This window comes from Pholcus phalangioides, unplaced genomic scaffold, assembly GCF_987345545.1.
Source record: "Pholcus phalangioides strain wild (caught in Gottingen) unplaced genomic scaffold, Ppha-v1.0 ptg000003l_1, whole genome shotgun sequence".
NCBI classification, from domain to species: domain Eukaryota; kingdom Metazoa; phylum Arthropoda; class Arachnida; order Araneae; family Pholcidae; genus Pholcus; species Pholcus phalangioides.
In genome coordinates this window covers 20836622-20862332 of record NW_028301596.1, presented here as the reverse complement: position 1 = coordinate 20862332, position 25711 = coordinate 20836622, and the positions used below count along the sequence as shown (strand labels likewise).

At 37.6% G+C, this 25711-nt stretch overlaps 1 protein-coding gene across 8 annotated transcripts in view; it reads left to right on the top strand.

Moving 5' to 3' along the window:
• The window catches only part of LOC149088252 (poly [ADP-ribose] polymerase tankyrase-like), a 129054-nt gene that overhangs the window by 8027 nt on the left and 95316 nt on the right, over positions 1 to 25711 (top strand). For 3 of the 8 annotated variants that reach the window (XM_089245952.1, XM_089245935.1, XM_089245928.1), the window contains exon 1: positions 15988 to 16208. The exons of 4 other annotated variants lie outside the window; for them this stretch is intronic. In XM_089245952.1, coding sequence (XP_089102078.1) covers positions 16069 to 16208 — 140 coding nt within the window. In that variant the 5' untranslated portion in view covers positions 15988 to 16068. Of the gene's footprint in view, positions 1 to 15911; positions 16209 to 25711 lie in introns of those variants that run through there. One more of the 8 variants, XM_089245981.1, reaches the window with a different exon arrangement.

The window sequence follows — 25711 nt, the reverse complement described above, 5'->3', positions numbered from 1 at the left end:
GTTAGTGCCACAAAGTTGCATTTCAAAGTGTTAGGTAATAGCTAAATTAATTATACCATCATTGACTACTCCCACAGTATTTTAGTTTTAACCTTTATGTTAAGATTTTTGTCATTTTCTTTTTTGGTTGGCATCACTAAAATTGTAAGCAAATATTATAATAGCTTGCTATTTTAACATTAGATGATATAAAGACTATTTACAAGAATTATAAAAATATATGGCAAAACGTGGGAAATTTGGCCATATGGAAGGCAACAATTACAGCCAGTTATAAACCTTTATTCACACAATTATAAACCTTTTATTCCAGTTTTCTTGTAGTACAGTCTAATCCCATTACAACGAACTCCAAGAGACCGGAGAAATCACTTCGTTATAACGAAATTTCGTTATAAAGGAATTCCAGGTTTTTGTATTGCTCCTATAGAAACGTAAAATAAGGGATTAGAAAAGTGTTCGTTAAAACGCGATTTTTTGCTATAACGGTATTCGTTAAAACGGCATTCTACTGTATTATAAATATTTTTCCTATTGCTCAAGTCAGTATATAATCAACCAAAATTTGAATTTGCCACTTCATATAAGAACTGTGTAATAAACTTTGAACATTTTTACACACAAAAGGACAACTGAGGAATGAAAGGCAAAGGTTTTTTTTCTTTCATGTAGCATTTTTCCGTTATTGTTGTTAAGGGAAATGAGCTTGTTAAAAACCATGCGCAAACAGTTTGCTCGAAATACACACCACTTGCACGTAAAGCTCCCGCAATTGATACTATTAATATTATTGACGTCAACAATACAATTGTATCAATAGAAATATGGAGAAAAATAAATAGTGAAAAACTTCATCCACATCGAAATTGTAGTTCTAACGGTTGATAATCACATAACATCCATAATGTAATACTGTTTTCAATTTTTCTTTTAATTTTTGCCTTTTTTTTCATTTTTACCTGGGTTTTTTCGAATTTTTGCCACTGTCCTGGCAAAAAACCCAACCGTGCTTCCTGGTGACTTAAATGATCCGATCCGCGGAACAGTTCCAGATCACTCAATCGGCCCGCGGCACACGTAAAAATCAGTTAAATCGCATACGACACAGCCCCAGATCACTCAAGTGACCCTTTTCTTTTTCTTACAAATCCAACACAACTCCGGTCTGTCGCCATGGGCAGTTAACCGAATGATATGTGCCGGAAGTGTGTGCTTGTGTATTTAAAATTGGAGTGTGTTTCGGGTGGATATTTTTTAGTGCTACCATCTATTTGCACCACATCGTCTTACCACTCAAGTGGCCCGCGGCACATTCCTAGATCACTTTAGTGACCTGCAGGATAGTTACAGATCCCTTGAGTGACCCGTGGCATATTTACAGATCATTTAATTAATTGGCCCGTAACACGTTTTCAAATCAATGAAGTGGCCCACTCATAAAGGTTGATCTCATTTGATAATTTTCGTCGCATCACGATCATTTTCTGCACACGAGGGCTAATTAGACCGGGACCTGCAATTTATTGCCGATTCCGAACGGCAGCCTTTTTTATACTCACTGAGAGGTTGGCCCGTTAACCCTCTGCGTGGGACTTCTTGCGGTAGCAATCTTTTTCTGTGGTCATGCCGTTTCTGTTGTACCCCTGTGTCAGAAAAGTTTCTGACAAAGACGTACCGGGTATCGAACTCGCGACACCTCTAAACATTCATTGGTACTATTTTAGGCGAGTATTTTATCTACCGCGCCCACAAAAGGTTGATCTCGCCCTTGATTTACAGTTTGAAATTACCCAATACCTGTTTAGGTTTGTAGGTATTAATGCTTTAGCAGGCCTAAAGCAAAAGATAGATTTAATTAACCTCAAAAAATACAATATTGCACTCTTATTGTGATCCAATAGCAAATTCTTCAACCATAAGTCTTAGAAATCACGTTTAGTTGGGAAAAAAATAGTTTCAAAATGTAAACTGTCACACATCTGTTCAAGTCAAAGAATATTTCTTGAAAAGTTACAAAATTGAATTTATTTTATGTGGCCCCCGGGTTTCAAGTGTTACCTATTTAGCTTAAAATTGTCTACCCACAGACGTGAAACGGAAAAGGTGGAACCATTCTTTTACGTTATTTTGTGAATTTTAGATATCCTCATTTGGAAATACATCTTTCCGTTCAGCTTCTAGTTGTCGTATAAAAGCTTATATCTAATAACCAGTATAATTAAATTTATTTTATAAATTTTTTTTCTAAGGTTTTTCAACTTTGTGGTGCGAATGTAAGCCGGTTTCACATTTGAAAAAGTCTCTCAGCAGAAAGTAGGCAAACTTTAGGCACGATACACTAACATAACACCAAAATTCAAGCATCTGTCATTTTCATTTCAAAATATGCAAAAGAGATGGCGGCACCAATAGAACACGAAAAACCGTTAATTCTGACACTCTCGGCACATCAAGTCCACACCGATACTCGGGGCACATGTTGAAGTATCTACCGATTCGTTAGAAATTCTCCAGAGGATTGTTTACAAGGGATATATATCTACGGTTAAGTAATAAAGGGTTGTAAGTCCCGTAAAATTCGGGAAAAAATATTTCAGACCCCGTTGTTATCCGGAAAAAAATGTTTTGCTCCTAAGAAATCCATCTGGAGCCTAAATTTTTTTTGCAGTTTATCAAGCCATTTGATAACCTCGATTTCTTATCCAAAATGATACCCCAACACTAATTAGCTTTAACTCCGTCAGTTTGGTCGTATATTGTAGATATAGACTGAGAAAATATGTATATATATTTATTTTTCTATTGTTTGTTCATGTGCAATATTAAATTCTTATCTCATACGAAACAATCACGAAGAGTGAAATAGTTGAAAGCACGAAAATAAAATATTTTTTCTTCTGTTTGTCTTGGGCTTGACTAATCCCAGGTCACCACGGCGACCGTAAAATTGGTACTGGCACGTAAAATTTTCTTTGATTGCTAAATCATAGTCTTGAGAATGACACAAAATTTTCTGATTTGATACTAATGTGTCTTCCAACATGAAATGTTTCGGAAAAGTCGGAAAAAAACCCAGTATATTTAGGACTGTTTTTCTTGAGAGAAATGCTTGCTTCCCCTTAGAAATTTGTCTGTTGCTTGAATTTTTTTTGGGGGGGGGGCGTTCAAATATTATGTCTGCAAATTTTTAGACATTTTTGACTCTTTCCCCCCCCCCCCCTTGTCTGCAAAATTTTGTCAGCTCTGCTCCCTACTTCCTAACGCATATTGGTGGGATCAGAGACGTAAGTTGTGCCCCCCCCCCCCAGACAATAAAATCTATTTTTTGAATGCAAAAAATATTTAAAAAAATATTAAAATTTTGAAAGAAAATACCGTTTTATATGTGTGTCTGTGTTATTATAATCAATATCTGTTAATTTCAGTATTTCAGTGCTATTTGAAGGCCGAGAACTCAAAATTTCTTTTTAAGAAATTCATTGCGACCCTCCCTCCAAGTCATATATGGTAAACCCTTGGTCCGCGGAGCAAATGTAGCCGGTTATTTGATGTGGCCTGCAACCTCAAACCTAATTTTGTAAAAGTGAACTGAGCGGCTCATTTACAGATCACTTAAGCACAATTCCAGAGCATTTAAGCGACCTGTGGCATATTTTCAGATCACTCAAGTAGGCCCGTGGCACATTCACTGATCACTTAAATCACCCGCGACACAGTTCCAGAACACTTAAGCGATCCGTGACACATTTAGAGATCCCTTTAGTGACATGTGTCACAGTTTTACAGCATTAAAGCGCCCCCCCCCCCCAGTGCGGTTTTACATCACTCAAGTTACCCCGACACATTCCCAGATTACTTAACTGATCCGCGGCATAATTACGGATCACTTGAGTGATGCGGGGCACAATTCTAGAGCACTTGGATCCGTGAAACATTTAGAGATCACTAAATTGGCTCTGTAGGGCACTTATCAATAAAAAGAATGTTAGTTCAGGTGCCCCGCAAACTAGCGAAAGGTTTTTCTCGTTTTTGGCGCACCGAGTAAGATGCCATTAAGAATATTTCATGTTTTTATAAAGGGTGGTTGGTGACGTAAGCATAATTTAAATCCCCCTCCCTCCTTGTCATCAAAAGTCAGCAAATCCGAAACCTCCTTCCCCCCATCGATGCTGACGCAATACTTGAATGACTCCCCTTTGATTTGTAAAGCCCTGTCTTTGTCTGCGTTCAGTTATGAAACGTTCCGCGAAATTACTATGATGGTCAAAAACTGCAAGGACAATAAATTCTGTTTTGAGAGTTCACGTTTTCTCCTTGCGGTCGTAAATTTTCTTTTCCTGAATAAAAGATTAAAAGCAATCTTGATTGAGAGCCAATTGAAACATCGTTTCCATTATTGTGTATTAAGAAGAAACGAAAAAAATATTAATTCTATTTTTTCAATGAATGCATTCGTTGAAAAGAGTGTCAACTCACACTACATATTCTGTCTGACTTCACTCTAGGTGTAATTTCAGAAGAATGGGAACTTATTCGTTAAAATTTCCTTGTTCAGTAAAGTCGTTTACTTGCGTTCGTTGCTTCGTTCTTGTATCTTCGTATGCATCTTTTTATTATTATTCAATGTTGATTTTTTATGTTCTCTATATCAGCATTTCTCCACTTTTCTGAACACTAAGATCAGTAAAATGTTTCAAAGAATTCGACAGACGACTAAAGTTCAACAGTATGTGTTCCCAAAAATTGTGGTACCTGATTTCGATAATTTTCGTTTGATTAGAATCAAATTTTCAAGTCTGTCCGAGAACCACCCGTCCCATCTTAGCAGACCATGGGTTGAGGAAACGCTGATTATACGATAGATATTAAACAAAATCACAGTAATCTAGCATTATTGGTTTTCAAAAATATCGTGGAAAAAAGTCACATCGTGTCGAAGTCAGTTTTACAAAGGAAATGCAAAAAGTTCATATTGCACGAGCCATTGCGATATGATTGCATTTGATATTCTGGCCCTAATTTGGTACAGGGATGGACAAATCTGAGACGTCAGGGTCGCTTTGGCGACTAAAACATCGGTATTGGCGCCTAAACTTTTCTGTACGTGATTGTGAAATTGGAGTCTTTCTTTCTATGAAGGACACAAATTTTTCGGATTTCATGACTGTCTCTTAACATAGGGAAAGGGCATTATTAGGATCATTTTTGTTAGATTATAATCACTATTGGCTTTAAAATTTTTTTTTTTTTTTTGCGGTTTGTCAAACCCCGGTTTAATAGCACTCTTCGTAGAAACTCATATTTATCTCATCACCCCCCCCCCCCTTTAAGTAAAGATTCTACCTATCTCTCTTAGCTAAGTCAATCATAGGATCTCCTAATTTAGGGCTCTTTTCTCCAATAACGTTGCGCATTCGACACATTACTAAGGCCATCTAAGTAAGTTGGGGGACCCAATGGCCCAAACAGTTTCTGTAAGCCCTGATTTCATATATTTCAGAAGTGAAAGTCGGCATCCAAAAAGGGTGTGCATAATTGTAGAATTAAAAGAAAACTTGAAAAAGAATAATTTCAGATTTTTGAAAGAAATTATTTCAAGAATAAGAGAAAGAAGTAACTTCAAAGTAATGAATAATAAATCCAAGATTACGGAAAGAAATTATTTAGAAATTATCGAAAGAAGTAGTTTTAGAACTTTACCGAAAAGAAAAAATTCGGTATCTTTTGAAACAATTTCTGAATTAATAAAAAAAATATATTTACTAAAACTTTTTCAGAATTTATAAAAATTGTTCCTCAGAATTTATCAAAGATTATATTTAACGAAGGCAATTGTTTTTCGGAATAAATAAATGTCTTCAGTTATTTGAGGGCCCCCGTTTGACGCGGGGCCTCGGTGGCCCATCTGTTATGACGCCACTGTACGTGTAAAAATTTTTCTTCCATCATAATTTTATATGCAGCATATAAGTTGTGGCCTGCGTTCTTCTTTGGAAATTCAAATTTGCCCCGCTATGCTTAAAAAGTTCAAGACCACTGCCCTGATCTGTCGCATCTCCCACTTTGGGAAACACCGCGTCGTTTCTCAGTCCTGTATCCATAATTTAACTCAAGCTATTTGTATAGGGGACGGGGGTGGGTGTTGGATGTGTTAATTCAAAAGCTGTCTGCTAATTAGTTTATTTCCTCTGCTGTAGGAAAGAAAGGCCACTTGTAAGTTAAACACACAAATTTGAATGCAGAACAGAAATAATAATTCTTCCTTTTTTTGGGGGGGAGGGGGAGTTATCAATTTATTTTAGGATGATTCAAAGATTGTACTTAAAAGCAGTGATTAATTGATTAAAATCATGATGGGGGGGGGGGGATCCCCATTCTGTCATTTCGTTGTGGTTTTTCTTCATATTGCGCACACTAAATATTTGGCATCATATTCATATAGTGAGATTGCTGTCTTCTTTAAAAAAAACTTTTTTTAGTGTTTCATATAGATTTAACGCCACAACAGTCAAAGTCCAGTGGGGGGGGGGGGGTCGACGCTTAGAAATAAAGAAAAATGGTCTATTATACAGCAGTAACAGGGCGCATGGCATTTTACTGGTCAACCGTTGATCCTAGAGGTATACTTCCAATTAGAAAAAGTATCCAAATAACGTTTAGTACTCAGATATGTCATCCATGTTGCAAGGGGATTTGTATGGTTATTAAAATAAAAATGTTAACTTTTTATACGAACTCCCTTCAAGTTGTTGCCCTGTCTCTCCTGAGGCCAACAAAAAAAATATCCACGTTTCTAAGTGCAATATTCACTGAGATATTCAAATTCGAAAAACGGAGGAAAGTTGGGGGGGGGGGGGAAACAGCATTAAATGCGGGTAAAACGGTTTACCTGAATTCGAATGTCTCGGTGAGCATAGGAACGTGCACTTAGAAGTGGGATTTAATTTTTTGTTTTGGCCTCGGGAGAGACAGGGCGACAACTTCCTAATTGGTTTTTTGAGCACGGTGTCCCGCATAGAAAGTTGGCATTTTTATTTCAATAACTATATAATCCCTTGTAACATGGATGACATATCCGAGTACTACACATTGCTTGGATACTTTTTCTAATTGGAAGTATGCCGCAGGAATCAACGGTTCACCAGTAAAATACCAAGTGCTCTTGTATAAATGTAATTATTATTCAAGGACCGACAGTTTTTTGTCTTGCTCTGCAGTGGGGATTCTTTTGAAAATGTTTTCTCTTCCTGTACGTTAAATTAATGTACCTGAGACCACCCTTTTGATCGATTTATTCGATAGATAATGTGCAATCAGGGCTCAGTCCGGGGCAAACTCCAAAGCAGAATGTTTTATGCATTGTTCTGCAGCGAGCCCTCGGCTGAGTGGAAATGTTCTGCAGTAACAATCCCCATGACAGTGTTTTCTACACTTTTAAAAGTGTTTCAGATTGTTCTGTGGCATACGTCGCAGATTTCGGCTTATTTGGCTTTGAGGACCCTCAAGTTCATGGAGAGCCTAGCGATAACATTTTATTCAATGATTCGAGAGTGTAAACTAGTAATAGGGTTTTTCCAGCTACGCAGGGGAGCCTCAAGAATGCTACTTTTACCCGGGGGCGCATTTTCTAGTTAAGATGGCCTTTTCTTCGCAACACAAAATAACAACGGTATTCATTATTCGTTGGTGTTGCAATGGTGTATACACTGAAGTACCAAAAGTCATGGGATACCCCCTTAATATCATGTGAGACCTCCTTTTACCCGGTTAAGTGCAACAATCCCATGACTTTTTTGGCACAGTGTATAAATGCGATCATCTCGTTACCTCTCAATTAGAAAAATGATTATTGAATTATCTTTTCACTCTCATATCTGATTGGTTGAATGAGAATTATTATTATTATTTTTTTTTTTTTTGTAGATTGAAAACATCACACCTACATCAGGGCCGTAACCAGGACCTTTGCCGCCCAGGGCAAACAAGAATTTGCCGTCCCCACAAATTAAAAGTTCAATAATTTTGTAACGGTCTTCTTTGTTCCCACTTAAAACTACCGCTCCCCCGCTCTCTCTTAAATTTTTCCACCTAGGGCATTTGCCCCCTCCCCTTCTAGTTCCGGCCATGGCCTGCAGCGTTCGAAATCATTGGTGGTCTGAGACCACTGATTAAACAATCGGACCACCGAGAAGAAAATCGTGGTGGTCCGCGGAACCGTAGCGAACACTTTCACCCCCCCCCCTTCCGCGATGATACATCGATCGCGGAAGAATCTCCTATGAAAGAATCATCGATACGCCGAACGATTGACTACAGCTCTAATTGTTTTTTTATGGTTTTTGCACCCTTTGTTGGTATATCAGACACACATTCTTCTAAATAATACAATATATTACTTGTAACATATATATATTTAGGAGTAATACCTTTAACATTTATTATGCTTGTAATGTATTTAGGAGAAAATGAACGATTATTTTAGAATGGAATGAGTTATTATTCGCTTGTAGGAGGACTTGTTGTTATATATATATATATATATACTTTATATACATACATACATTAGTCATCTAATAAAATTCCTGATGCATCCATCTTTCGGGAACGCTTCTATATCTATATACGCTATTTCAGGAAGTGAGGTGAGTTCGGTCCTTCAATACCGAATGTTCAATATTTATCAGAGTAGATTTTGTTTATCGGACCCGCTCACGATGTCTGCGGACCAGTAGGTAGATTAAGCATGTAAATATGTAAACTGTTACTTTCTGCTAAGTGTGCGCCCCCCTCCCCCCATGATGTTGGAATGGCCCTGCATAGAACCTCTTTCCAGCCCACGTGTCCAAAGATCGACTTTGAAATTTTTATTCACTATAAATTTACTTAAAAACTCAATTCAATCGATAACAGAAAAGGTCTCGCTCTTGAATGAAAGGGGAGGGGGCACTAGAGGTAAATTTGGTTCAAAAGGGGCCGCGCGTGAAAAAAACGGGTTTATTGTATTAATATGTGCGACTTATGGTTGTTTTGATCACTGGTAAAATATCCGGACTGTGTGCTGTATGTGTACCCCTTTCCTACGCGCAGTGCTGTTTCATCTCCCGTCAAATGTTTTTTAACTATAACCCTCGAATGTAGTTTTGAGTGGAGGATGAAATGAAAGGGGAGACAGAGAGAGAGAGGGGAAGGTTGACTTTTGGAAGCAACAAGGTCAAGGCAAATCCAAAAAAGGTCATCGAGGGGGAAGGAACTTAATGTTTTGTTTTTTTCCCGTTTTTTTCGAACTAGACTGAGAAGTTTTTGTTCCCATCACATAGGGATAATTGTGTATTTGTACATGTCCCTAGCTATATGATTGCCACAACATGTAAATAAAATGTGAGCGATTATACATAGTTGCCTGGAATGCGAAATAAATCGCATAATTTCGCACAATATCTAGTTTCTGATGACAAATTTGGAGTTTATAAAAAAAGCAATGGAATTAGTCTTGATTACCAAGTTTATTAGTCATGGACTTCCTTTTACAACTCTGTTTTACGAATGGAATTATACAGGGTGTTCTGCTATAATGGGCCGACAAACTCAGAGGGTTGTTTGTAGACATCCAGAGGAACAAAAATTGCAATGGAACATGGTGTCGCAAACCCCGTTGAGAGGGTGAAAATCGCGAAAAACGCATGCATGTTTCGACGTCACACTGGAATGACAAAGTACAACAATAACTACAAAAAGATTTATTTGATTGATTATTACAAGAGTTGTTGGAAGTGTCGGCCGCTGACGTCATTGCACAGTCTACAACAGTGGTTTTCAACCGGTGCTCCGTGTGCACTTCCCAGGGGCTCCGCGGCCACTCGAGAATAATAAAATAAATCAATAAATTTGATTAAAAAAAAAAAGAGACCTGAAAGGCGCACCGCCATATAAATAATATACTAAAAAGGGCTCCTTGCGTTAAGCAGTGCTGCGCCATAGAAATTATTCACTGAAAAGGGCTCCGCGAGTCAGAAAAGGTTGAGAACCGCTGGTCTACAACGACGTAAAAACGATTCCCGGACGCGCGCTCGACGATGCTTTTGATGTCTGCCGTAGCGACGACAATCCGCGCTATGAGATCCTGCGGTGTGTCCACAGGCGTCGCATAAACGAGTGATTTAAGGTGACCCCATAGGAAAAAGTCACACGGATTGAGATCCGGCGAACGTGGAGGTCAAACAATGGGTCCCTCGCGTCCAATCCACCTCCTCATCAATTCGCGATTTTCGCCCTATCAACGTGGTTTGCGACATCATGTTCCAATGCAATTTTTGTTACTCTTGATGCCTACTAACAACCCTCTGAGTTTGTTGGTCCATCATAACAGTATCATCTCACTCATCAACACTCTGTATAAACATGCAGCTAACTTCGATTTTCCCTAGGGTTTCATTCTCTGTGGTTTTTATCTAGCAATCTGTTTTATCTGCGTTAAAAAGAAAATACCATCTCTGATTTGAATCAATGTGATGTAAAAAAAAAAAAATAAATAAAAGCAAATATATATGGAAACCAAGCTGGAAACAAAGCAGAAATCCGGAACAAAGTCTAAAACTTCTCATTTCTTCTTGTTTTTCTATGATATTTTTGATGGTTATGGGTAAATACACATCCATGCTGCAATCCCCAGATTTTAAATCATCACACCTGTTGCTGCTCATTGTAATGTGACATTTGTTCTTAGCTGCAGAATTGTATCTCTTCGTTTGTTTTAATGTTTTTATGCTAGTGGCATATTATGAAGTCTGTCATTGTTCCGGTCTTTCGTTTGAAGCAGGAGAAATTTTTATGCACATACAGTGCATAAAAATAATTCTCTGGCATATAATCAGTTTCTGATATGATGTTTGTGTTGTGACACGCTGGTGAATTTTTTATGTACAGTATTACCATTGGCCAAAAGTGTTCGATCATATACAAAAATACTGCGTTTAAAACGCAAAAAAAAAAAAAATAAATAAATAAATAAATTCTCTCCAGTGAAAATTTCTGGTGAAAACAATGATTCCAAATGCGGAATAAAAAAAATTAATAACTTTATTCCAATGTGACCCAGGGGCGTACGTAGGATCGACCTTTGCGGGAGAGAACAACGAATTTCTTTCAGAGAATTTTTAGTTACTAACCCCTTTTGTTTTTTCAAAAAGCCTTTTAAATTAACAAATTGTTGATGGTAGCAAAAAAAGAATTTTCTTTCGATATTTTAATTATTAGTGCCCGGATTAAAGCTACTTTCCCTCATTTATGCTGTTCCTTCTCAACTTTTCTCCGATTTAATATACGAATACGCGATTAAAAATACACAGGATGTATAGCATGGATGGACAAATCCCAGGCGCCAGGTTGCTATGGTGACAAAAAAATTGGTATTAGTGCCTAAAACTTTCTTTGTGTAGTTATTAAATTGCAGGCTGAGAGTAGCACAAAATGTTTGGAATTTACGCAGCCTATTTGCCAACATGAAAGGGGGTCACTATACGATGAAAAAGTCAAAAGAAGCATTGTTTTGAACCTTTTCCTTCGGGTGAAAATTTTTTGGCGCCTAAAATTTTTTTTCTTTCGCCTGGATTTTTTTGCAATTTGCGCAGCCTTGGTGCATAGCTAACAGCACGCACAACATTTTGCTGGCGAACCGTTGATTCTAAAGGCAACTTCCAATAAGAATCCAAATAACGTGTAAAACTCAGATACGTCATTCATGTTGCAAGAAGAGATGTATAGTTATTAAAATAAAAATTTAACTTTTTATACGGACACCCTGTGCTAAAAATTCCAATTAGAAAATTGTTGCCTTGTCTCTCCTGATTCCAAGAAAAAAAAGTTTCATGTTTCTAGATATTTGAATTCGCAAAATGGAGAAAAGTTGGGAAAAAAACAATAAATGGGAGTGTGAAACGCTTTTTTTTACCCTTATTTATGCAGATCGTGTCATATTGTAGCGAGGTTTTACTGTATTCGGTTGGCACTCGTGGAAACTCTGAAATTGCTCTGAAAATCAGAACTCGGTAGACATTCGATCAAACTCGTCCCCAAAACAGAATATGCTGAAATGTGCAACGTACGTCGCAAAACAATTAGTGCTATTATGGGAATTTTTAACATATCCAGTTGAGGCAGTACCTTCTAGAGTAGAGGCTTGCTCTAGAAGGTGTTGGCCGAGGGCTCGTTGCGGAACAATGCAAAACATTGAGCTTTCGGGGAACTCTTAAAATAAAAGTATAAGCTTAAAACAGTGGTTCCCAACCGGGGATGCGGGAGATCATTTATGGTGGTGCGAGATGGTTTACATGTTGACTGATTATTCAGGAAAATTGAAATGATGATGTAAAATTGAATTTTTCAATTCCTAAATAAATATGAATCGTACCAATATTTTCACTTCTGCTCACAGAAATGTGTCACGAATTTTACGTTGTAAAAGTTTCTTTTTCGATTTGCGATCGTACTTGTTTTCCCATTTCGGTTGAGAAAAAATACCATTATTTACCTCATCTATTTCGTATATTTGTTTATCATCAAAATATGGGACCCTTCCTTCCTCCCCTGTGGGTTGCGATATGGCCTGTACCCCTCAAACCAAATTTTGTAAAAATGAACGAAGTGGTACATTTACAGATCGCTGAATTGACCCGTGGCACATGTAGAGATCCCTTGAGTGACACGTGGCATAGTTTTAGAGCATTAAAGTGGCCTCCAGTGTGGTTCTACATCACTCGGGTTACCCTTGGCACATTCCCAGATTACTTGAGTGATGCTCGGCACAATTACGGATCACTTGAGTGATGCGTGACACAGTTCCAGAGCACTTGGACACACTGCCCGGACATATTTTCAGATCACTTGGATCCGCGAAACATTTAGAGATCACTAAAGTGGCTCTGTAGGGAATTATCAATACAGAGAATGTCGTTCAGGTGACCACAAACTATCGAAAGGTTTTTCTCGTTTTTTGACGCACCGAGTAGGATGTCATTAAGAATATTTCATATTTTTATAAAGGGTAAGTATTATATGACGTAAGCATCATCGAAACCCCTTCTCTCCTTGTCATCAAAAGTCTGCAAATCTCTGAACACCCCCCCCCCCCATCGTTGTTAACCTAATTTTACTTTGAATGACCCCTTAGTAGAAATCCGACCATTCGCACAATTGTCATGAGAGCATTGTGGATATACAGTCAGCCCCCCGTATTCGTGGTTTTACTTTATTGCAATTTTTTTTGACAAAACTCAGCAATAGTCATCATTCACGTGTTTTGTTTACAAAATTTAAATTATACGTGTTTGGGATGGCTCATTCTTCTAGTGCTACTGATAATGCTTTGAAAAGACAAAAAAAGTGAAAACTTGACAAGAAAAATTGGATATATTGACTATACTTGGCGAAAGTAAGTCAATACCTGCTGTGCTCCGCCATTACGGAATCAACGAATCTACGGTGAGATATATCAAGAAAAAGGAATCTGAAATTCGTTCAGCCGTGGCTGTAGCTGCACCCGTGGCATTCAAACTTTGCAGCGCTTACGGGATCCATGTGTTTCTCGTACAGACTGATACAAAAAGGTATTCCCATTGATTGTAATATTATACAGAAAAGGCAAAAAATTTTACTCTTCTATAAGGAAAGGGCTGGTCGCTGGTGAAACGTCTTTTTCATCAGAATTTTATGCAAGTAAAGGTTGGTTTCATAGGTTTAAGAAACGATTCGGATCACGCAATGTAAAAATCACTGGCGATCAAGTCTCTGACGACCAGGAGGCAGCTAGAAAATTTCCAAAGACTTTGTAGAAAATTATTGAAAAGAAGGGATATTCACACCTCAGCAGGTGTTTAACGTTGACGAAACTGCACTATTTTAGAAGACAATGCCGCAAAGACCATTTATCGCCCAAGAAGAAAAGCGATCCTCTGGTTTTAAGGCAAGTAGAGATAGACTTACCATGTTGTTTTGCGCAAATGCGTATGGGCACATGATAAAGCCCACCATCATTTTCAAATCTGTGAATCCGTGAGCATTGAAGGGAAGGATAAGCCAAAGCTCTCAGTATTTTGAACGAACAAAAAAAATCTTTGACTCGAAAACACTTTCCTGGATTGGTTTAAACGGTGTTTCGTTCTGGAAGTCAGAAGGTACTTTGAGAGTGAATACATGCCATTCAAAGTTCTTTTGATACTGGATTGACCGAGGAGGAATTAATGCAGCTGACGTCCTGAAACTGAAGCGGTACCAGATGAAGAAGATCAAGATAAAGAGGTAGAAAACAAATTCACCACAAGTATATAACATAGCGGAAGGGCTTCACAAGCTCAAATCAGCAATAGATTATTTTCATGACATAGATCCTTCTATTTTACAAAATTAGTAGAGGAAGCCTTGTCAACATTACTCCAACGTACTTGATGATACGAAGAAGAAGAAACGGTAAACAGAAAACATCGCCAACAATCGCTGCACCCTCTTTTACATTCCGTTCTACCTCTGCGTCACCCTGCTCTTTCTCGTGATGTGCAATAAACGAGGTATATACGAAAAACCTATGGTTTCGGTTATTCACGGATTTCCCGTATTCGCGGTCACCCTTGGAACGTAACCCCCGCGAATACGAGGGGCCGACTGTATATTGTATAACCTTCAGAGACGGGGACCACTGGCAAATTATTACTAGGGCTTCCTACAGGTAAATTATGGCAGTCATCATCTGCATGTTATTGGTAATGTGATGACTAAGTAATGTAAATGATGTAGTAAGTAATATGATGACCACACACACACTGTCAATTTATGTCTGCTTCAGTAAACGGCTGAGTGAGGCCGCTGGTAAAAGATCGCTAAGAGGGGCCACTGACAAACGACGACTGTGAGAAGCCGCTGTAAACGATCGCGTAATGGGGCCAATCATAAACGATTTGATATAAATATAGTTACTACTTTACAGCACACCAACTCTGGTCATATCGCCTTATGGAAATTAACTACCAATCGAGTCGGGAATGAAGGTGCTATGTATCGGTGGTTGTCTCGGGTTCGTTTTAGGGAAATAACTTGTTATCTGTGTTCTATCTCCAGGATCGAACCTAACGACAACCTTCAACGGTGACAGACAAACATCTGACCACTCGGGCATTAAATATAGCTACTGGTAAACGATGGCTGATTGAGACCCACTTTTAAATGATTATTGGGGTATAGGAACCACGAGAGTCGAAAGTTTTCTGTTGATTTTTCCGAATTTATTGGATAGTAATCGACTAGTGGTCTCAAATTGATTTAATTTAATGTTTCTTATTTAACTGTTAAGCTGCTAGATCCATACAAGCCCCTATTCCGTTTCAAACACTTGATAAATAATATCAATTATCACTCACTTTAATGTTTCTTAATAATGAAACAAGTTGATTTTCAAAACGTATCCCCTTTTTAATTGAATATTTTTGATAGCTTTCATTGCGCAAATGTTTTTTTTTTCCAAAGCTCAGAAGGGTTTTCAGGAACCCTTCCCAGCAAAATAGAATGTCACGAAATTAGATGTAGTAGCACTTTTCGCGTTTGTTTGAAAAAAAATTTCTCCTGTGTGTTTCAGAAATGAGATTGATGCAGATTGATGAACGATGCATTTCGGTGAGAAAAAAAATATTTTTCTGTATGTGTGTGTGTTTTTTCCTATTCTTTCCGCCCACCCCCACCAGCATTTTTCTGAATTCTGCGTCGAAGATGTCGTCGTTCTCGTTGCGAAGCAGCAGCACCAAAGCAACGAACCAGGCTGACAGTACCAATCGATAGATTCGCGTTTGAGCCAATGGCATAACTCTGCTGCCGTCCCTCCTCTTTTACTCCGCCATTGTGCTGCTGCTGCTGGTAGGGAGTTTTAGCTCATTTCCCATCAGGCAAAACGCACACAGTCAGTCCGTTCGAAGAAGTGCCGGGGAAGTGGGATTTGTTTGGTTTCCAGCCTTGTTGTTTTCACGTTCGGTTTTTTCCTGTTATCACTTTTCCGGGTCTTTCGTCTCTTTTTTTTTTTTTTCTGGAAAGATGAGACCTTCACGTCGTCGACACCAACATCAACAACACTACCAACAGAGTAGCGTCTCGGCGGTGCTTTACAGGTCCACAGATGATGTTTCTGATGGTTTTAATGCACAGCCGCAGCAGCAGACGCCTCCACAGATTTCGTAAGTGTTTGTTCTTAACGGTGCCATCCCCCCTTCTTTACCTCTTCTTTCCCCCCCCCCCTCATCTTCTTCACTGTATGTACTATAATTCATTTTCCTCCCATATTTATTTTCTATATTAGTGACAACTGTTGTGTTTGGGTGTACCCGTGTATGTGTTATATATTTTTCATGCATGACACCCCATGGCAGCTGTTCATCGTGCGATGTTATGTGAGGTTAAGGATTTCCCCCCCCCCCCCCTTCCGTGGCATCAAGTTATGGAAAGAAGGATGTGAAATGTGAAGGGTGATGTGAGCTTATCAGACTCTGGGAACGATTGATTGTGGGTACTCCATTTATACTCGTTCTTTCCTCTCTTTCTCCAACCCCGATCCTTGTACTGTTTCGGTTCCGACATGTAGAGGAAGAAATGTCAACCATTTTAATGTTAACTTCGTTGCCGGAAATGTGACTAGTAATTGAAGGTAGCGGGAATTGTGTGTAATTTCTGTGAATTCAATAATGTGAATGATTTTCTCATACACATTACGAAATATAATGAAATATACATATTTTTTTTTGAAGCGAAATTTTCTGTCTTTATCATTTGAAAAACATTCTTCAGGAAAAATAATTCGAGATTTTTTTTCCAAATATAGTAGGGTTTTGTCAATTCACATCGGGCAGAATAATGTGGGAATTTATGAGTATTGGTTCGCATTTTTGTGATGAAAATAATCGAAGAAACATTTCCTGGAAGATTAATTATAAAGAATTAGAAAAAAGATCGAGTTATATATATATTGTATTACTTTGGATTATTCACACACATATTTTATCATCGTATTTATTTTACAGTTTGACCCCTGCAAGTGGATACCTTAAGACAGGGTTTGACAAATCCCTGACGCCGGGTCGCCATAGCGACTAAAAAATTAGCATTGGTGTCTGAAATTTTCTGTGTGATGACTTAATTGGAGTCTGAAGACAATGCAAAATTTTTGGAATTTGTGTGGGTTTCCACTTCCGTAAGAAAAAATCACCAAATCCGGGAAAGGACTGCCATGCAAATTACTTTGTGCGTTCTTCTGGAGAAAAAAAAATTTTTTTGGAATTTTCTGATGCCGAATTTATTTTCTGATTTATCAAGCCCTGCGCTAAAACAGTGGTTTTCAAACCTTTTTCCCCGGCGACTCCCTTGGCTGTGTCATCGTTTATCCGCAACTTCACGGGATACTATTTCTGGCTACAAAAGAATCATTTCAAGAACGAGCACACATCAATATACTACCTCTTTGCGACGCACATATTGAGAAACAATGCCTTTTAAGGTAAACCCATCGAATGGATATTTCTTCTAATCCCGTCTTTCTCATATTCTAATGAAAAATAGGATGAGCAGATTTCAATTTTTTGAATAAAATGCTTAATTAAACATTTATTCTTAGTTCAAAATTTTAAAGCACAATGTAAATAATGTGGATAAATGGGTACTGAATCGGGGTTCCCAGCGGCCTGGAAAGTCAGGCAAAATTATAGAAATCAAAAATAGGAAGGGAAAATATTTGGAAACATTTGAAAGGTTAAGATTACGAGTTATGGGCCTGTTTCTTTCTTGAGTTTTGGTCAGGGAAAGTCGGGATTTTTTCTTATAGTTTTACTCAGGGAAAAAAATCAAGCAGATTTCGCTAGAAAAATCCTGCGAATTTTTCTATTAATTTTCTTGTCCAACTGTTTGCACAATATATACAGAAAGCGTATTAGAGGTCGGAATTCACTTGTAAAAATACATGCAGTATTTGCATAATTTTGTAATTGAGTACATGGTAATCCTTCAATTTTCATTCTCCGTGCCATTCTTTTGTTTACATTCTCCTCTTTCAATTTACACGAAAATAACGAATTCATAACTTCTCATGCCTACGTTTCCGTAGTTCAGTATTTAGTTGTTTTTTTAATAAACTTCGATAATTCTACATGAGTTTTTATTTCGGGTGATTTTGGTATCTATCCTCGGAAATAAATGACAAAAACGGCCTTTCCCCCCTTTTCTTCGTCTGGGGGTTCTCAGATTAAAAAGTTTCAATTTATTTTTCTAATAAAGTCAATTCGCGATAAGTCGAACTCCGATAACTCGAGTATCTGTTCAAGTCGAAGTTTTCACTCAGCCACAGAACTTTTTCCGTATTTTAGTGTTAAAAACTTTCTCCTTTAAAACTTGAAGTTTTCTTCTTCTCTAGTCGAAGTTTTCGGGAATGGGAGAAATTAAAAAAATATCATTTAGTACTAGAATTTGACATTTGGCAATAGAATTTAGCATATTCGTTTGTGTGCTTGCAAGCAAAAAGTGAATGACTTTTTCACGGAAGGACAAAAAAAAAAAAAAAAAAACTACTGCACTTTCTTTTTGACAAAATAATTTTGTTTTCATTTTTTACTCATAATTCGTTTTATTTATGCGAGTATCATGTATGCATCTGTTTCCATAATACAGTATGTATATCTAGTGTACTTCTAAATGTGCTCATTCAGTAATTAACTGCTTCGTTCACGAGCGATTGGTAAAAAATTCGGATGATCTCCGTTTGACGAATTGGCGAAAAATACGATACAAATTTTGATAACCTTGTTCTAATATAATGGCATGTTAGAAAAAGAAATGGGAAAAAAGTAGGGAAAAAAACAAAAATAAGCAAAACAGCATATTGCTACACTCTTTCTCTCTTTTATCCGTAATATTTACAGATAAGAGATATGGTATGAAGTTTATTTCTCTTTTCACCCCTCACCTACCTGTTTCTTTCCCCTCTTATATATATATGTATATAGTAGAACCTATTTAACTATAGAATAGAAGCTTTTTACCTTCTCCCATCACGGAGACGAAAAGAACTACTTTTTTTTTCATAGGGTTGCAACAAAGTTTCGTGGTGTTGAGAAGAGAGAAAACAAATCAAATAGACTTGTTTGAATTTTCTCCACTGGCGTTTGGACGGAATATTACGTCCTTGATCGTAAAGTGGTTAAATCTGATTGAATTAGAATAACTTATCTTTCCGAATTTCTTCATCTCCAGCAGTTTGACATGTTTTACTAATGCGAAAATCTTATATGGCGCTGTCATTTTAATAAATCTTTCTTTTTTTCCTCTCTGAATCGGAATTTCCGATAGTACACTCGTGTGCAAAATTAAGAAAATTAGCACATTATGTCGAATTTCTGAAATAATAGTGGACAAATTTTAATGAAATTTGGTACGAATACATGGTAATAACAGAGAAAGAGACGTACCATACAAAAGTCATAGTACGCACGCATGATTGTCAGTAAAGCTCATCATTGCAGGAATTTCCAAAATCCACGTTGTGAGATCGAACCGAAAATGAGTCTAATATGGGGTATGGTCCCATCTCTTAGTCAGACAGGTCGCACAGCGCGACGGCATACTAGACACGAGGCAGTTGAGGAGTCTGTGGCAATCGGCCCCACTCCTGCAGCAACGCAGTTTTCAGTTCTGGGATGGTTCTCGGAGGGGGATGGCGAGATGCAATTGCCCTCCCAAGAACGTTCCGGACATGTTCTATAGGGTTTAGGTCAGGAGATCTGGCTGACTAATCTATACGCCAAATATACTTTCCAAATAATCGTTGACCAGGTGAGCCCGATGTGGACGAGCGTGGTCGTTCATGAACAGGAACCGAGGATTAGCTGCGCCCCTGAAAAGTCGAACATAGGGCTCTAAGATCTCTATACCTCCTAGCAGTCACGGACCCTCTGCCAAACACATGGAGGGGTGTGCGGCCGTCCAACATGATGCCTGCCCAGGCCATGACACCTCCACCACCATAGTGGTCCATTTCCCTGATGTGGGAAGGATGGTATTGGGTACGTCGAGAATCAGTGTCCAGGATGAATCTCGACTCATCTGTGAAGAGCACGGTGCTCCACTGAAGTCTGTCTGCACCATGCTAAACGCGCTCTCTTGTGTGTTCCAGTTAGGGGGACGCAAACAGCGGGTCTTCTGGCGTAAAGCCCTTTCTCATGAAACCTTCGGGCAGCAGTAAACCGTGAAACTCGATTTCTAGTGGCAGCATGCAGCTCACGTGAGAGTTGTGATGCTGTAGCAGTCCTGTGACTCCGCGCTGAAAGTGCCAAATAACAATCCTCATTGGTCGTCGTGGCTCAGCACTTGTGATTGCCCTGCCTCCAATCTACCGACGATTCTCAATCTCATTCCGTCATCCATACGTTTGTGGCCACTCATTTTACCTGATAGCTTATAAAATTTACCAAACTCTTGCGAAAAACACAGCGAATGTCGCCGAGGAGTACGAGCACACGAATCGTGAAAAACGCCTCGTGCCCTTATCGTCCCCTCCGTGGTCACAGCTCAGCCCACACGCACGTGTACTCGACACTGTATATTTGCATACTTCTTCGATGGCATTATTAGTACCTTTGGTTCAGTACTTTTTGTGAAAAAAAATAGACACAATGTTCAAATTCTCTTAATTTTGCACACGAGTGTAGTAGAACTAACGATAACTCGATATTTTTTGTCTGTCACTGCACATTCGACTTATCGAGCTTTGACTGTATTTAAAAAACTACAATATATTCCGCGCCACATATTTACATTCATTATGATCTACTGCATTATATGTTCACATTTTTCATTTCAACATTTTTGAATGAGAAGCATGGAACCTGTATCACTCACCACACTTCCCACATCACACGGCTACTACAGCACCTAGTTGAACTTCCCGGTTACTACCCTCAGCGGGATGGTGGCTGAAATGTTTTGGCTTTGTACCCCCGCCAGGACCACGTGCTTCGATAACGCATTGCCACGTAGTTATGGTTTCTCTGTGTGTGTTTGTCTTTTCTCTAACTGGCATGTTACAATACCGTCTCAGGACCTGTGAAGTGCCCTATTCGGCTCCCACAGCTGAGTCCTGCTTGTATTAGTTTCTCTAGCACAATATATGATCCTCTGGTTGGTGGGAGTGTTCGTGGTCACACTGGGGGTTTGTATTTGGCGGGCAGGGGTCCAGTCCTTTGTTTGCCTGTATGGCCTATCTTGGGGCCCCGTGCGGAAAGATCTCATAATCCGGCGGTGACTTTTCAGTTACAAATTCGTTAGAATATAGACTGGATCACCTTCGGTTAGGATGGTGTATTTAAAAAAAACAAATCCCATCACTCACTCTTTCGTCAAGAACATCTCGTGTTTGTATAAAGCGTGAATCTGCTGCTTTCGCAACTAGCATTTTGCCTTGAAACAACTTCGATGCTTTGACACTTTTTCCTTCGTAATTTTTCTCCTGTAAATTTCACAATGAGTTCAAGAGGCATTTAAAACTCTATTTCTCAAGACATTATTGATGAATGAAATTTTCACATGCGGGTTATTGTACGATGGTATTTTTCTTCTCAAAGTAGCGAAATTCCCATCTGCGGATCATACGCAGATGGTGCTGTAAAATCACTGATGGTACTGTTATTATGACACTGTAAAATCGATATTTTATAGATTTATCACAAAATGTCAAAATTTGTATGTATTGAATGAAACGGCTAAAAATCCAAGAATATCTGTTTGCAGCATTTTTTTCATGGAGAGTTTATAATTATTCACATGCTTATAGGAACTGCATTTGCTTCCAAAACAAGAACTTTACAAACCCGTTGTGTTATTAGGAATAATTTATACTGATTAATACTATTACTTGCAAGGGCAGCTCGAGAAAAAAAAATCTACCCATGCGGAACCTGTTTTTAGCGCTCTCGACCAGGTTTTCTTTGGTCGACAAAGTTTTTTTTTTTGCCCTTACAACTCGGATTTAGAACCCCTCCTCGAGTGTGTGCACCCCCGTGTGTCCGCACGGACGGTCGCCTCCCCTGATTACTTGAAGATATGGTATATTCAGTTCTCGACCCCCCCCCCCCACCCTTCGGTAGATCTCTCACGTTTTCAATGACAAGATAAATAAAGTTTTAACCTCAACGCTTATGCCCGATAGTGACTGAGGATGCTTTCAAAAATTTTTTTGCTACTGCTGTCGTGCTCATGAACGAAACTCTTCGGGTTTTTTTTTTCAGTTCCTTAGAAACATGAGTGGAAAAAAACAATAAAATTATTATTCGCTTTTTTTTGTCAAAAGAACAAAAAGAAAATTTCGCTTGTTGGTGAGGGGTGAAGTGTTGTTGAAAGATGGCTAGCCTTCGTTATTTATTGTTTCCCAAATGGAAATGAAAGCTCATCTTTTTGGAATGAAATTTTGTTTTTAGTGACGTAAATTCGTGTATGTGGGAGAAATATGTGTAGATTCCGCTTTGATTTTTTTTATATGGCAAAGACCAACCTACAAATTGTTACGAATCATTTCATGCAACGTCAGTCTTTTAAGCATTTTCCACATCCTTCCGGATGTTAAAAAATTTACTATATTTAAATGGCTATAGTATATGAAACTTTGTGGTTGACCTCAGTTTTGATATTTTTAATTTGAACTAATGCTTTTTATCGCACACAACTGCCGGTTGATGTACCTATACAAGAGCTAAAACTAGGACTTACAGCTCTCCCATCGTCGCCACGGTGGTCGTCGGCTGAAGTTGATTTTCTGTGGTTCCCAACTTCGAGGCGCGAATGCGAGCCGATCTCCCCGTTATTAAGTCTCGCCACAAAGAGCAACAGGCCTAAAACTACAATTATTCCATCGTTAAACTTGACTCATAGGTATAAAAATTGATAGAAGTACTAGGTTGGTATCACTACACATAATACGCATTAAACAGAAACAAACTTCACGTTAGGCTCATAATATTAAATTGCTGCACTAACCATGTCATTGAATATACAAGTATATTTTGTATTATACGTATGTATTCATATTCTAGTTTTTCCTGAGAAAACAAAATGCGACACGCTCACGAATCCGCGATACTTGGATGTTTCTCTGTGCTATTAATAGCCGTCGCCGTTTTTTTAACTCTCTATAGTCCCGTGTGTATTTGAATACTGTATACATATGACTAGCACATGGTCGAAAAACCCATTATATCAATTTCTTTGCTCAACTTTTTTGGTATTTTAGAATACAATACAAAATACAAGTATAAGTACAATCCTTTTTTTTTTTTTTTTTTTTATCTAGAAAGAGTTGATTCTTTATTGGTGTCATTTTTTGAGAGCTGCTGAAATTTTACGTGTTCAGAGATTTATACTATCTCACGAAATTGAGGGATTTTACTAGCTTATAGATAACATGAAAATAAAGGAAAAAACTGCATATTTTACCTTTAATTTTAACCATTTTAGCTAGTTAGAAAATCCACTCTAGTTAATTAAATTTCTATTAATGGATTATTTCAGTTAAAAATATGCTAAAATAGCATCAATTTGCATGCGTTTTTGTGAATAAAAAAAATTTCAATAAGTCTTTTTTTTTGGGGGGGGGGGAGTTTAAATTTAGCCAATTCTTTTTCTGTTATTGCATTAAATGCCTTTTGTTTTTATAATTTCCTTATGAATGATATCATGTTTGTCCTTGTAGCTGGAATCATATCTATTAAATTCTGATTAAGAGTTCTGGTCGTTTAATTGACGATTTTTTATCACAGAAATATTTGTTGCCAGAAAAAAAAATACTCGAAAAGGGGTTTTTTTTTTTTTTTTTTTAATGTTTTTGTCATTTTGTGTATCGAATGACCTCCTGCAAGTAATTTTTTTCAAGTAGTATTGTTATTTAAATACCATATTCAAAGGGTAAATTGTCATCTGTCTCCGCTCGACGTTGATTTAAGAATAGCGTGTAGATGGAAAAAATTGACAGTCAATTGAATCAGAGAATTACGTATGAAATTTTGTTGTTCATTTTTTTATTGTCATTAGATGGTTATGACAACCGTGATCACCAGCCAACATTTTCTGTTGCCAGAGTTCAGCGATTTCTATTAAATAAATATGGCTAGCAATCTATCGTAATTGAAAATTCTAAACTGTTCCGCGCGTCTTTGGAGGAATTTCTTTGAGAAGTGTTTTCCGCCATTGCAATTCAGACACGTTTTTTATGATTTAAAATATGTAATCAAAATTTCCAATTAAACGCAGGTTCATTGCATATACCTAGATAATCTTTTGTTGTTCTAATTTTTCATTCTCCTCATCTGATTCGCGTCTTTATATTTCCCTGATCCGGCACATGCGCGCAGTTTGTAATACTTCGGAAATTTTATCGATCCCACCGATGCGACATCATCTTCTCCTCCACACGATTTTTGTAAATAAAATTTCGATATATATATTTTTCTTTACCGTTTTCTTCCTTTCTTAGATTAGCATAAAATACGAATTTTTTTCCCCCTTTATGTTATTTGGTTAGAGAAATCGATCAATCTTTTCCAATCAAATTAATAAGTTAAATATATTTTTCTCATTGAAAATTCCAGTACTAGTATTTTCGCGCGAATCGACCTGTTGTTAGGATCTAGATATTGGTACGGAAGAAAGCTTCGACTTATCTCGAATATATACTGGAAATTCATTCGTGAAAATGGATAATTTTACACGTAGATGTATAGACACGTTTTCAAAAGGGGTCAAGGCCATAATTCCAGTGGATGTTTGTAGTGGATTATTTTTTATCGATTCCACAACAATCTTTGATTCCGCAAAAAGATCGACCGCGTATATTTGTATGTGTGTAACGTATTTATTCCCCTTTTTTCTTGTGTTTTTTTTTTTTTTTTGTTTTTTTTTTTTGAATGTCTGGAAAAAGCTCGGATTTTGAAAAATTTCGAAAATATAACAACCATGAAATTACTTGCATCAGCTTCTCTTTTGGCCACCTATCGGCCTATCCGTAGCACCACCGTGGATTTACCGTTAACTTATTTAGCCGTGTATTTCGATCGCGTTTCGGGTACAGCTCTGTAATCGACTTCAGTTCCGTATATTATGAATAGCTCTCTCTTGCATTAGATATTGGAATTGAAATTAAAAAATAATAAATAATTATTATTATTTTTCATTCTGATTGTGAAAAGGTGAATGGCCAAAAAAGTTATTAGTTTTAGGATCTGAATTTTAAAAAAAACCCCAGAAGTTCATGGAATTAAATTTTCCTTATTTAATTTTTTTTTATAAGCTTAGATATTCACCTTTTTTTTTTTCGAAACAACATTTTCTCAAAACTTTTTTGAAAAATACATTTTAGCTACATTTTCTTGGAGTTCACATGAATTTGCATAATTCTTGTAGAAGCAAAATGTCACAAATCTACACAATTTTCTCGGAAACAAGTTTCACATGAATTTACACAATTCTTTAAGGAACAAAATTTCACATCAATTTACACTTTTTTAGAAATGGCATTTTCTAAAACTTTTTGGAAAATACATTCCAACTAAATTTTCTTGGAATCCACATGAATTTACACAATTCTTTTAGAAGCAAAATGTCACATAAATTTACACAATTTTTTTAGATACAACATTTTTTCGACTTTTTTAGA